This window comes from Octopus sinensis, linkage group LG10 (assembly GCF_006345805.1).
Source record: "Octopus sinensis linkage group LG10, ASM634580v1, whole genome shotgun sequence".
In the NCBI taxonomy this organism is placed as follows: domain Eukaryota; kingdom Metazoa; phylum Mollusca; class Cephalopoda; order Octopoda; family Octopodidae; genus Octopus; species Octopus sinensis.
Window position 1 is genome coordinate 27,038,733 of NC_043006.1, and position 15,301 is coordinate 27,054,033.

Genomic DNA, 15,301 nt, shown 5'->3' on the forward strand with positions numbered 1-15,301 from the left:
AGGGGACCAAAGAAGAGGCAGGAGGAGCACCTCAACTACTCCTCTTGTTAGCATACTCTATGCTATGCAGCATGTTGTTAATTGTTGTCATCACTTGTAATTTCTGTATCTTTTTGCCATATCATCCTATATCTTCCTCTTCCATAGGTACTATCCACTAAAGCAGCTGACAATATCTAACCTCTGATGCCCCCCTCCCCACCTCATCTAAGTAACACTATAGATAATTCATGGAAGAGGTAATAAGTTCCAAATCATCATCATCATTTAACGTCCGTTCTCCATGCTAGCATGGGTTGGACGGTTCGACCGGGGATCTGGGAAGCCAGGAGGCTGCACCAGGCCCAGTCTGATCTAGCAATGTTTCTACGGCTGGATGCCCTTCCTAACGCCAACCACTCCGTGAGTGTAGTGGGTGCTTTTTATGTGCCAGACAGGGCTGGCAAACGGCCACGGTCAGATGGTGCTTTTTACATGCCACCGGCATGGGGGCCAGGTGAGGCTAAGAAATAAAAGGGACTCTAACCTCTTTAGTGACTGTGGAATAGTAAAATGTATCCAGCCTGTCTTAAGACATAAGTTTTGATCTGTCTTTTGTGTCAAGTGATGAAAGACTAAGAGTAATACTAACAAATATGTAGGCAAGTAAGTGCACACAGAATAGATAAAAAACTTCACACATCTTATGCCAAAAAGAAAGTTAAAATAATATTCAAAGAAACCTGTAATCAGTTTGGTATTAGAATTATATTTCAATCACTATAAGTTATTTTATCCTGATCAAAATTATAGCAATAATCAAGCCAATAATCAATATTCATAAAATAGCCTTTAAATCATGTAATTTCTTTAAAAGAAAAAGCGTAAAAACATTGGGGCAACAGTAGATTTCAGTTTGTTCACTTTAAGTACAACTATTGTAAAGATAAAAATGATTTGTTTGTTAAATCTATTTTCCTATTCAAATGCGGCATATATAAATCTCCAAATTGGAACATTTATTAATTTATTTGTTTCAGTCATTTGACTGTGGTCATGCTGAAGCACCACCTTGAACAGTTGTAGTTGAACAAATCAACCCCAAGACTTATTTCTTGAGCCCAGTACTTATTTTATCAGTCTCTTTAGCTGAACTGCTAAGTTATGGAGACGTAAACACACCAACACTGGTTGTCAAGTGGTGATGAGGGGATAAACACATATACATATATACAATGGGCTTCTTTCAGTTTCTATCTACCAATTCCACTTGCAAGGCTTTGGTTGGCCTGAGGCTATAGTAGAAGACACTTGCCCAAAGTATCATGTGGTTTGGAAGCAAGCTTTTTACCACACAGCCACACCTGCACCTCTTTACCAAAAGAGCTTTCAGTCAGATGTCCTTCCCAGAAATGTTAGTGGTTAGAGGAAATGCTTTGAGAAAGTTCCAACAACAATTTGTCAATTACAAAACTAAAATGAATTTGGTTAATAGAATAGATTTTTATACTATAACATTAATGAGTTTTAAAGAATACAATTTAAATAATCATGGCTTATTGTGTTCAAGGTTTAAAAAAATACTAATTACTGAAAAGACTTTTGTAGATTTTAATGGGCTAGAATCCACTTTCCGAAACTAATAAAGATTTTATTTCTGATGAAATTATATGAGATATCAAATGTATGGAATCAAAACAAAATACAAGACTGTCAGAAAAGAATAAAAATTTTATTACCATTTATTTCAACAGAGTGTATTTGTAAGAATATGTTTGCTGATATTTATTTCAAGTATTTTCTGAAATTACAACAATTGGTTTCGATTTCCATCATCTTTATACCTGTCCACTACAAACTATTGAACAATCTACAATTCAAGGGAAGACATCTGATTTTTATCTAATATAAATGAATACCAAATTAACAAACATAAACAGTTGTGCAGTTTATTATCAAACCAAGATTTCATTACATGAGGATCAGTATCAACTCAAAATATTTTTTTGTTAGTCACAAATGGCTGCATGAAAATAAAAAGTGTTGTATGAAGAAAATTAATTTAATGAATGAAAAAAATGTAATGTTACAATCTCACTTTTGACTAAATGCAGTTTTTTTTCCTCTTAACTAATAAACAATGTAAAATGAGAAACTAAATAATAAGAGTAACTGAGATCATTACTCAGATGTAATTAGATAAGATAGAAGAATATAGATTAAGTTAATATTTCTCAAAAATTTATTGAAAAAAAAAATAAATAAAATCAGGAAAGTAATTGGAAAAATAAGATTTTAATATATTTTGTCACTAGGTGTTAAATGTCTTTTGACAAAAAAAAAGTCAGATTCATTTCACATCTGAGATAGGCTGTCTCAGATTTTTAGGATGCCACAGCATATTTTTTCTTTCCATTTTCATTAATCACACAAATATGCTATAAATATAAAATATAATATATATGAATGTTTAATTCAGCATATTTTTAATATAATATTCAAAACAATATAAAGTAAAAACATCTTTTATTGTTAATAAAAGTATCAGATTTTAGTGGTACAATGAAATATGATATTCAACAAAAGAACATGCAGTATAAGCTAAGAATTTAACAGAATAATTGTAATTACAATGAATAAATAAATTCAACCAATTTTGAAAAGTTTTTTTTTTTTATTTCATTTTCATCTGCTGAAGGACAGAATAGAAATATTTGCAGCACACATTTATTAAACACAAAAGGTTCTAATTAGAAAACTAATTTAAAATTTTAACATTGACTTAGAAGTTCACAGAACTTCTCTAAAAGAACTCCTTGACACACAGTTTAAAAAATTTCATCTGTAAACTAATTGCGCATGCTCTAAGGTTGTTGGCTAAAAAATGATATTATACTGATTGACTACACCAAGAAATACTGTGAACAAAACTTAGAAGTAAAAGCTTGCCTGTTTGGCAAACACTTGTATGTGCTACACAACCGCAGCTTAGAGGCTATTCTTGATATTTCTTCTGATGAAACACATACTTAGCATAGCTAAGAACAAGTGACAAGCTTTTCTTTTTAGGTTCAGAAAATATTTCATCCTCCAACAGCTAACACCCTAGATCACATCCAGAGAAGGGCCACCCAACTGGGTACATAGGTGTGTACCAGAGGCTTAAGTGTGTCCTTTTGTAATGGAGTACCAATCAGTTCAGTGGCCCTACAAAAATCCACTTGCCTCTCCACCTATTTTCACTCTTGGTGCATCCAACTCCCCTTTCCTTACACTAACTGTTGTCTTGCAGATGTTGACCTGCAATAGCTCAAATGGAATATTAATGGCATCAATCTCACCTCTCTTGGAGGGCCTGCCTAAGTCGCAGGTTCTGCTCCTTCTTCCACACTCAGCAAGTGATGAGAAAGAATACCAAAATTCAATTTGATGCCCCCACCAAAAAATGGAATTGGAGATCTGGACTCACTTAAAATTGATCTACCCAGATTTATCTCTACCCTTTCACCAGATATTAAACCTGGAAATTTAAATTATCTGATGCCAATTTTATTTGATCAGAAATAAACAGAATGTTCAGAGAAGACATTATTAAGCCAAGTCATTTGTTAACAGTAACAGCAAAAGGAAAGTAGTAGATTACTCCTAAATTATTAATAAACTCACCTTACTCAGATGACTTGGTTAACAAAACATTTTACAAGAAAGTTATTATTGATTAATGTAGTACATGCTATTATGGCATTAATTCTTCATTTCAATCGTACAAATAAGTAGCATTGTGTTTCCACTGAATTGTAGATAATGATGTTTGTGGAAATGAGTTGGAAAGCATATACAGCAATAAACATGGTAATACCACAGAGGAACATAATAAAAAAAAAAGAAGCTATCTAAATCATAGAAAGTTGATGACAGAATTCATGTCAGTGAACAACAATGAATGTAAATTATCAATTAAATCTGTCTGCATTCTAAGTTATCAAATTAGCCGTATTGAATTGTGTCACAAGTCACTCCTATTTAAGTCAGCTGAAAAATAAAAAAAAAACCATGCCTGAACCTGCTAATAAACAATCCTTATCTCAAATAACTTGTGTTTGCTTATTTTTCCCAATGAGTTTCTCACTTTTCTGAAAAAAAATATAACCTCTTATTAATGACTTAAAAATAGTCATTTCAGAGGCTGCCATTAGAACTACAATTAATCAAGATGGCAGGCCTGTAGCACTCTTTTCTTGATACAGTTCCCTTGAGAAAAAGCATTGTTAGGTAGAGAAAAAGGCTTATGAAATATCTGAGGTTATCAAAAGGTGACACTACTTTTTGTTAGGCAGACGATTTCCCTTAATAACTGATCAGAAATCAATGAGAAAGTATCATACAGAAGATCAGAACTCATACTATTCTGTTACATATCTTTTAAAATTCCCCAATTCTCTGCTAGCTTAGCATGACAAGGTTGATTGGCACATTTTGTTTCTAAATCTTTCATTTTAGTGGATGACATGCAATACATTTACAGAGTCCCCTGATACTATTATTCAAAACCCACATCAGTTCATCAGATGTATGCACTCTTTTGACTGCATACAAATTGATTTTTAAGGACCATCAAGTAATAAATTTCTGTTGATTGTTGCCAGTGAATATTTTCCTTAGCTTTTCCTTGTTGTGAATGGATGTTTTGCTGTGTACAACATTGGTAGATTCTTTTGGTAAGGCATCAAACGGTCCAGTTACTATTTTAGTGCAGGGAGAACTTGCAGTCAGTGCAATGCATGAAGACTATTTTTGCTTTATGAAGGGTAAAGTAAAAGATGCCTTTGAATGGTATTTTTGCAAGAGTTGTGATAATAAATAAGAGGCATTTGGCAGAGGTGAGATATTTTTTCAATACTTTGAAAAAAAAAAGTCACACATCCCTTCTACCAATGTGTACTGCTACAGTGTATCTAAGTAAACTAGTTTGGGATTTGAGTGATAAGCTTTGGTTATGTGAGGTATATGAGAGTCATACCTCAGAATATGGTTTTGATCACCTGCTTACTATTTGTCAAAGGGTGAAGGACATTTGTTGCCAGTTATAATTAATTGGCTGTCAGAGTAGGTAGTCATGACTGAATACTGGTGATAGGATGTCATAGGTGTAGAGACAGTTGTAATTTAATAAAATTGAGATTAGAGGGTGTCTTTATGAAGATCAGAGATAAGTGTGAGTATCTAACTGCCTCACTTTCCCCATACAAACACACATGTGGTCCTTCTCCGGAACTACAATTCTCTTGAACATTGACCTACAAATCAAATCAAACATTAATTGCATCATTCTTACTTGTTTGGGAGGAGTTGCAAAGGGCATAAATATTACCCTTCTTCCCTTTATTAACTTATCTTTGAATTTCACCTCTTACGCGACACATAAATAGTCATATACTTTACATAAAAGGTAAGTACACAAACTCCCTAAACAAATTCCTTTTCTGGATTACAACACTTGAATTCAAATTTCCTCATTGGCTGATCCTTTATAACAAATCACTAATTCCTCCCATACCTATTCTGATGAAACAATCCTCCATTCTGCTAGTTTGCTTTCAATGTTGGTCAGTATTATATATTAGTAGCCCTCATCAACATAAACACCTCTGTCAATGTAAATCTGGCAATATATTCATACAGAAACTTAAATTATTTATGGGAAGAACCACACTATATTATCAATTCTCACAGACAATTTTGAACATAAAAGAGTGTGGACCCTGTCAAAAAAAGACTTTGTCAAACTAAAAGATGTAAAATAGAATTTTTATTCTCTCTCACACAAACATACAAATGCATATTTCTTTTCACTGCAGTAGAAAAATAATCCATATTGATTTCAATATTCAAAAATTTTCAAAAGCAGAATAGAATGCAGAATGACTGAACTATTAATATATTAGAAATACTTACACTCAAATCTCTAAAATGCTCATTATAATCAAGAGCATATCCAACTACAAACTCATCAGGGATTTCAAAGCCTGTAACTGTAAGACATAATTACAAATAAATAAATAAAACACATTTCATATGGATACTGTATAACCTGATGTAAAGAAAACAAAAAATGAGGAAGGGGATTAATCATTGCAATTATCACTAATATAACAAAACAATGAAAATATAAACACTGAAAAAAATGATAGTATTTCATTTATAATTATCTCTAACTAAATAATTAAAGAGAAATCATTCTTCTTCCATTGTGAACATGAAAGAGAAGAGAAATTTACTTTACTAAATCTCATAATTTACAAATATTTACAGTCCATGCACATTAGTCTGAAGCTAAGTTTCAATTCAGAAATATAAACTTAGATTAATTGCTTGAATTTAAACAATCATCAAAAACTCTTTCCTATGAAATTTGGCATTTTTGAAAACTTAGGCCTATTGAATTATTAAGCACTATAAATTTGAAGTCAAAGTATCAGACAACTTCCACTTCATTATTAAATAGTAAATTTAATTTCAGACAAACAGTCTATTTTTCAACATTATATCATTTTATAAATCTAATCAAACACATTCCTACTTACTTCAATTAACTATGCTAAATCACATTAATAGTCTTTTATAGTCTGAGTTCCTTCTCTTGCTAACATGAAGTCAGGTTAGAAGAAAGTGAAGGAAAATCCAGAACTCATGAAGGTAAGAAAGTGATTTTTACTGACTATCAAAAAAATTCATTACAAAAGATAATGGGGTGAATTACTCACAGTCAGGTTTATATCCACAATTGCGAGCACTTCGCTTCACCAACAAGCTAGAAGTATTAACACACAAAAAAAAAAAAAGAAAGAAAGAATTGCTATGATTAGTCATTTAACAAATTCAGAATAAAGAAATTAAAGTTTAAATTATGTTCCAATGTAAACAAGTGTAAATTGATGGCATCTTAACTGTCTATTTGTGAAAAGATTTATTGAACAGCTTTAAGTTGTTCAATAAATTTGTTGACGGGAACAGAAGAAGTTTATTAGAATCTTTTTATTTCATTTGCAAAAGCTATCTATACAGAGCAAGCAATGTAGTGTTTCAGTTAGAAATAGTCATTCACAACTAGACAGACATAGGTATCATTGCTTTTGTTAGGAAGCTGGAGACCCAATGTCAAGGAAAGGTATATTATACAAGTATACAAAATGATTTAAAGAAGAGATATCATTATCCAAATTCTCAACGACAAATACATCTATGATTAAAATGAACGTAGATGCACTATATTTGACCCTAGGTCAAAGTACAAATTCATTGAGTTCTAGTTTATTCAACTAACAACCAATTGTACAACCAATTTGGGAACCTTAATAGACACTTGAGTTGCTAAAAATAGCAGGCAAATCACCCTAAAATCATTCCTTACTATTTTCAAACAAGAAGGACACACTAAACATACCGTATGGAAAAAAAAAAGATAAAAGTCATAAAAATGCTTTTCACCAAAGGTTAGTTCAACCATTGCTTTTCTTACTATTGTTAGCTGATTAGTGGAAATAAGTGCACTCAACTGTAAAAACAATTGCACCAGCAAAATGTAAAAGCATCTTACTAGCTTAGAAAAATATATTCATGTTGCACCCAAGTTTTTTTTAACTTTGCAACATAGTATCAGCTATGACTTTGTAATTTGAACACTTATTGTTTCCCCAAAATTCTTGATAACACATTTGAAGCTCACCCATGCCTGTTTTTGAAATTCGCTCATAGATTTCCCATAATCTGGACTAACAAATATTCCTGCTTTAATTTTCTCCCTGGTTATATTTGGGAATCTTTTTGAGAGATACTGCAAGCATGGTCCATCTGCAGGCAAAGATTTAATGAACTGTTTCATCAAACTCAGTTTGATGTGCAATGGTGATAGCAATACTTTTGTAGGTTCAATCAAGGGCTTATGCATAATGTTTTTGCCTCCAGGTAACAAACTTCTTTGTGGCCAGTTTTTAACCATTAACTCTGCTGTCCCATTCACATAAGAAACAATTTTGTGTAGCCTGCCTGCTGGCCTAAAAGCATGCCTATAATTTTGAAATTTCTGCACACTTGCCAGCGGTATTCTGCATACTTTATATTTAACAAAAGTTCATTTTATATGTCTCCTTTAGTTGTACAGAATGTGCCACTGGAACGGATGAAGACTTATTTCCTTTGTTTATCAAGACAGCCTTCAAACGCTTTTTGGAGGAATCAATGAATAGCCTCTGTTCTAAGGGATTGCTTTCAATCTCAAAATAGTTTAGCAGGTTTGGAATATTACGGCAAAACACCAGATTCATCCTGAGCAAAGAATGGTAACAACTCGTGTTTCCTGTGATGGTACCAAGAGAAGGTTCCCCGGTAACAAAAGCTTTTTCGTTGTTAGCCTAGAACCAAGAAGTTCCACTGCATCCTTCGGTAGGTTCAAATCTCTCACCAAATCAGTGAGCCCTTCCTTTGTAAATAACTTTTGACTTTGTCAGGAGTGTAGTCATCACCTTCACATTTATCTTCTTCATCACAATCTGATGTAACATTCTTCAAAGCAAATGTGTGGACAGGAACTCGAATGATAACCCCATGTGCAATAGGCCGTATAACCAAGGGAATACTACGATACACTATCTTATGTTCATTTTTTGCACTGTACCTATCAACTTTAGTAATGCAGAAATAACAATCAACAGCGTGGTTACTTGGCTCTCACCATGCCATTGGTATTCCAAAATGCATTTCATCTTTCCTACCAGCTTTCCAGAGTGTCAGCCCTTCCGTGAAGCCCAAGGTTTGTTTTCATAACCGAGTTGAACACCAAAATAAGCAAAGTATAGACTTGTTACAAGATCAGTTATATTTTGCCCCTGCTTAATGACAACATATCTGTCACAAATGCAGCAGAATATGACTGGATTGTTCACGCACTTACATCTATATGTACACATTTTAAATGGAGTTTATACGTAAATATCACAACTGATTTCTGAAACTACTAAAACAACACTAAAGCGTCAGTTAGCAATCATGTACACAGCATTTCAAGGTCACATCATCCATCAGAGTTGCCAACAACTGTTTGATTGGCTGCTATTTTACTTTTACTAATATTAGGTGAGCATTGGTTTATAGTAATCTATTTTGTTCAGCAAAATAAATCAGATAATTACTGTCATCTGATTTTCTGGTACCATAATACAGAAAAAAATCAAAGCTTCATTACAGAAAAACTAGACCTAATGGAGAAAAACTAATAACATATCTGAAATCAGCATTAAAAATTATCCTAAAAAGTTATGTAGACATTTAAACATCAAAAATCATGCAGACTTGTGTAATCTATTCATTCTGGGATCAGTAGAATTGTTTTAAAAAAGGAAATTGAAATGATGAACTAAAATTTACAAAAGCACTTTTGAGAATAAAAATATTTACCTGGCTACTTTAACACACTTTGGTTCATGCTTAGCAAGCAATTCCTTTAGTTTGATCATAGTTCCACCAGTATCTATAATATCTTCTACTACGAGAACACACTGTGAAATAGAGATTTAATAAGCTACTGATGACCATTAAAGCGTAAGAAATATTTGAATGACAAATATAGAAAGAAATAATAGAGATGAAACTGGAAATAAGGAAGACATATTCGATTTTATATCAAGCATATGCAATGCAAGCAGTTTCTTTAGAAAATGCTACATTTTCATCTTACAAAAGAAAGTTAATATTAATAGTCAATGACAGAAAATGATGGGTTGAAGAAAATAGATCTTTATATCTGAAAATATATACAATAAAATATATCTAAAAATTTCTTTTTTATTTCTCTCTTGTTCTCACATATGGAAGAACCTCCGTCTATTGATCATTGAAAAGGTCCAAGAAAATCAAAACATGTCCGTTGACATAACTAGGACTGTTCAAAAGATGAGAATGTTCATTTTTTAAAATGTTAATTTAACATTGAACTGAATGAGATGCTTGTTGTTAGTGGTAGCAGCTTCCTGAACTTTTCCAGCCTCTTTTTACCATGGCTACTATACTTTGGAGTAACGATCTCTCCTGCTTATTATGTCTCCAAGAAAATAAAAGCTATCATCTACTCCTAGTGAGTCATCAATGCATTTAAGAGAATCTACTTCTAGTTTGCTCATAGTATATACTGCTCCTGTGCATCCTTCACAGATAAAAATTCACTCCCTGTTAGTCTACCTGTGGTTCCACTACACCGCTTACGTGTCCATAGCTTATATTGAGTATAGCGTACGGAGTTTATGCCTACACTTTTTCTGCATATCAAGCAAGACCTTGAAGATACTAGGGTCCTGTCTTCTTTCCTGCTAAGTTTACCTTAAGACCTCATGATTGTAGGTTTAGCTTCCATTTCCTCCTTTAATTCCACTGAAGATTCTACTATGAAAACTTGATCATCAACATATAGGAGTTCTCATGGACAACCAGTTTTAAACTCCTCTGTGATGGCTTGTAGGAATGTGATGAATAGAAGAGGGTTGAAGACTAAGCGTTGATGGACTCCTATTTTCATGTTAATTTATCACTGAAAGTGTTGACTCTTACTGCATCTTTGCACATTGCTTGTACAGCCCTCACAAGCCATTCACATATGCTTAGTTTCTTTATTGACCACCAAATTACTGAACATGGCAACATGTCAAGTACTTTCTCAAAGACAATGAATGCCAGGAATAGTGATTTAATCTTATTTAGGTATTTCTCTTGCAGTTTCATCACAAGGAAGATTGCACCTGTGGTACTTACTTTGGGCACAAAGCCAAATGGCATCACACCTGAGTTTTATATCATGGGTCAATTCAGCTATGACGCTCTCCATGACTTTCATAATCTAACCCAGTAGTTTGGTTCCTCTGTTGTTTCCTCTCGTTAAGGCATCTCCTTTGATTTTGTAGCAGTTTACAACCATACTGCAATGTCTGTTATTGGATATGACACCTTATATAACTGGATTAGCTAACTCACCAAATATTTTGAACATCTCTGCAAATATTCCAGATGGAGTCACACGTTTCCCACACTTCACATCCTTAATTGCTTTATCTACCACATTGCTGTATCATCAGGAGGTAGGCCTGCTTTATCCTAGGAATTCTTTATATTCAGCTAGCCTCTCCTAATAGCATTTCCATGTCATTTTCTCGTCTTCTAAATCCATGGTGAGCTTGCCAGCATCATTCTGAATATACTTCTCACCAATGATTTCTCAATTATCTCTACTACACTATCTGGCACACCTTTGATTCTCATGTTACAGGACATCTGCAAATTTTTACCTTTTGCTTCATGCAATATCAAGACAAGAAGAGACAAATATACACGTACTCACTATCACACACACGTCTGTATGTATGGAACATACATGCATGAGAGTGTGTGATTTTGTGTCTCCTTTTTCTTGACAGCACATGATAGTTGTAAATGAATGTCACTGTCATTCGTTTCCAATATTCTGCTTTAAACATATCTAACAATGGGGAAATATATTTAACTTAAAATTACTGTAAAAACCCATGTAATTTGTGCACCTGTGTAATTTATGCAGGTGATTTTCAAGATAAAAATTGTTAAAAAAAAAAGCTTCTACTCACGTAAAATTCACACCCAAAAGTTTTCAGAATTGCCAGTATGGCCAGGTAGAAAAGGTCTTAGTTGTATTTAGCATAATTTCACTTACTTATGATTAGATTTTATTAAATTTTCATTAAATAAAAATAATTTCTGCTTAACAGGTGTCACATTGACAGATATTAAATTGCGAGGTGTTTGTGTTGTTTATAATAAACTTTATTTTATATTTCTTGCCCACAAGAGATTATATCCAATCTTTAGCATACTTCTGTATGTCATCTCAAATCACGATCACAAGAAAAGTTTTTGATAATTCTTATCAACAAAAACAAAGCTGATAAATATGCACAAGTGTTGCAAAATAAGTTTAATTACCAATGAACATCAGCTTGGATGACACTTTACTCAATCAACACAGGAAGGTGACTGATCAAACTGATTATGTAAACAGAATTCTGATTGGTCGAAAGTGTCTTGTCTCAAGCTCTGATTTTCTGCCTATTCTTGTCGGAACCTTTGATACAGAGTATTGAAATTTTAATCCCTTTCACACTTATAAAATGTCAAACAAACTTAAAAATTTGTCATTACTGTTTTAGCTGGGAGACCAAACTGATAGTTTGGTAACCAACCAAAATAAAGAGCTTTGCAAGTTTAACTCAGTGTTTATTGAACAAGAGAGGTGTGAAATTTAAGAAGCGACTCGTTAGAATATACACTTCTACGAGGAGACATAAACAAGAATAGCAAAAATCTGCTATACCAAAAGAACTGCTAATACATACATTACAAGTGTTCTATGAAGAGAACATAAGATTGCAGCATAATTCAACATGAATATGAAATGACATTAAACATCGTATAAGGTAAATGAAGGTTTCTGTAGGAATGCTAAGTCATATTCACTTAGTGAGTTTACATGCGCAAGGATGAATTATGATGTTGATGTTAGATGCAGTAAGACCTGATAGTGGCGATATCAGCAGTGAGAAGTTTCATTGTGCCGTAACGTAGTGAAAGCAAGCAAATAGCTTCCTGGTGCAAATGCAAGCTAGACTCCCTAAGTAGAGAAAAACTGATCTATTTAAGGAATTGCTGGGTTCCATTGCTATGGGTAGAAACTCAAAGCAATGTAAAATATGGCTCAGACCGTGATTACCAGCATGAATGTCAAACTTCAAAAAGTAGTTAACCATTTAATGGTTTTAGTAAATTTATACAGTAAAAGTAAGCATTATACCACTCAGCATAAATAAAAGACTACTTCATTACATTTTTTCTGTATTCTGACATTAAATGAGTCAACTTCCCATACGAATATTTACATTTGTAAGTCCTTTTCCAACAAAAAAATTTCTAAAAAAATTCTGGAAATGATCTACTCATGTAATTTATGCCCCCGCTAAAGTTTTTATTTTTTTGTGAAAAAAAGTGCATAAATTACATGGGGTTTTACAAAGACCTAATATCTTAGCTTTTAGTATCATCATTTCCTCCTTTATTTTCAGGAATATTTTCTTAGATCATTATTACTTGAAGTTCTAGGAGTCACTGATTGTTAAAATTTAATGCACTGTCAAATTTCTATTTACCTTCTTATCTGTGACATATGAAAAAGTTTCCACTTTTCCAGAATTTATCTGGAAATAATTTTGATAAAAGAAGAAATGAAAATAATTTTTTACATTCAAAGTTGTTTTCTGTAAAAAAAAAAATTCTCCACTCACTTTGCCTTTTAAATTTTCCAGTCGGTCACCACCAATAACTTGAATGGAACCTTGAGATTTGTCATTCTGAAAGAGATTGTGAAAAGTAAGCAAATTATTATTTCTTGAAGGAAAACTATAGAAATGTAAAGGATTTGTGTAACTATCAACATTCTGTACAGAGTGTACTGGATGCTTTTTTTTTCTTTTTTGTGGCACCAACACTAGTGAGGTCATTGTGTCAAGTCCAAGTCTAAAAGAATAAAAGACAGAGGGGGACACAGAGAGAGGCTAAAATTATAAGAGGAACAAATGTATAGTTGGGACAGCATCATAGCATAGAGAGAAACAGAGAAGAAAGTGTATGGAAAGAAAAGGGGAAAGGAGTCAGAGATTAGTATCAGGTGTTAGTGAGAAAGGGAGGGATGAAGTGGTAGGGGTGATTTTCCTAAAGGCATCAGTTTTTCCTTATTTTCTACGTATAGCTTTAGTCTTGGTTAAGTTTACCTTAAGATGCCTCAATTCCAGGTTTTGCTACCATGTTTGGAATTTCTTCTTCAAATCCTCCACAGATTTCACTGTAAAACAAGGTCATTAGCATACAGAAGTTCCCAGGGACATCCACTTTTGAACTCCTGTTATGACTTGGAGGATTATAATAAAAAAGAAAGGAACCCTACCTGCATGCTAAATTCATTACTGAACTCATTAACTCTCACCTTGCTGGCTGCATCTATGTACATATCTTGTACATCCCTCCCTAGTCATTCATCTACCCTTAACTCCCAAGTGCCCACCAGATGACAAAGCAAGGCACCCTGTTTAAAGCCTTCTCCACGTCAACAAATACCAGGTACAGAGGATTACTTATTACTTCTAGCTAAGTCTTTTTCTTGCAGCTGTCTCACTATGAAGATAAACTAAGCAGTATCTCATCTTGGCTAATCCTGTTCCAAATCAATTTTGAAAACTCTTTCTGTAACTTTTATGACCTGGTCCAACAGTTTGATGTCTCTGTAATTTCATCTGTCCAGAGCATCTGATTTTATAACAGTTTGCAATAATGCTGCTACAACAGTCACTGGTATTACCTGACTGACTATTCAGGTGATTAAACCATAGCCTACCTCACTTAATATTTTAAGGATCTCAGCAACTATTTTCTATGGGCTAGATGCTTTCCTTGCCATCACATCCTTACCTGCCTTATCTACCATACTACTGTCAACCTGAATGGCCAATTCACTCTCTTTGGTCTACTTGGGGTAAACTCTGGCTCTCCCATGCAATTGTCACATGCAGTTTCACACCTCTTTCTTTTCAGTGTCAGTGTGTGATTAAACTACTCTCTGATGAGAGCTTAATTGTCTCTAGTACACTGTCTTGCTATTTTGAACACCTTGCAAATCTGATCTGTGCACCAAAAAAGCATGTGCAATTCTACCTGATGTCAAACTTTTACTCCTGTCATTTCCTTTCATCCAGTTTGCCAAAGCTTGTCTCATCATTTATAACCCTATGAACAATGCTATCCCACCACTATGCCACATTTTGTCTGTCTGAGGCCAGTGATAAAGCTAGAGTGTGGTCAGCCCAGGATACCCATTGAGTTTGGTGCCTCTTCCTGCCCTCTACATAGGTATATACAGCAGACCCAAAAGTGCCATTCTCATAAAAGTATCACCTGGAGCAGACATTAACTCCAGCTGTGCCACAAACTGAAACCTTGCTCCAACTACACATCTGGTCCATGGTCTTTAGCAAGTTATCCAGTAGAAACTCCCAGTTTTCCTCTACATTTTATCTCCTCATTCATCAGATGCTTCAAGTAGAACTCTTAGCCTCTAATTTACTGGCTGCCTCTTTGAGCGTTCATGTGTGTGTGTTTGTGTACACACACACATACTTATAAAAAGTTCTTTGGTTACATAAGAATTTTTTTCATCCTGCTAATCTTGTAAATTGAGTTGCTTTCACCTTGTATGTTAGAA

The 15,301-nt window shown here is 33.7% G+C and overlaps 1 protein-coding gene across 6 annotated transcripts in view; it reads right to left on the bottom strand.

Moving 5' to 3' along the window:
* Positions 1 to 1,690: 1,690 nt before the first annotated feature.
* LOC115216604 (hypoxanthine-guanine phosphoribosyltransferase) overlaps positions 1,691 to 15,301 on the bottom strand; it is a 34,457-nt gene continuing 20,846 nt past the window's right edge. For 4 of the 6 annotated variants that reach the window (XM_036506425.1, XM_036506426.1, XM_036506423.1 and 1 more), the window contains 5 exons: positions 13,332 to 13,397; positions 9,433 to 9,533; positions 6,744 to 6,790; positions 5,935 to 6,011; positions 1,744 to 2,417 (listed from right to left, as the gene is read on the bottom strand). In XM_036506425.1, the coding sequence (XP_036362318.1) occupies positions 2,364 to 2,417; positions 5,935 to 6,011; positions 6,744 to 6,790; positions 9,433 to 9,533; positions 13,332 to 13,397 (345 nt within the window). In that variant the 3' untranslated portion in view covers positions 1,744 to 2,363. Of the gene's footprint in view, positions 2,418 to 5,934; positions 6,012 to 6,743; positions 6,791 to 9,432; positions 9,534 to 13,331; positions 13,398 to 15,301 lie in introns of all 6 variants that reach the window. The other 2 variants (XM_036506422.1, XM_029786077.2) reach the window with 2 other exon arrangements.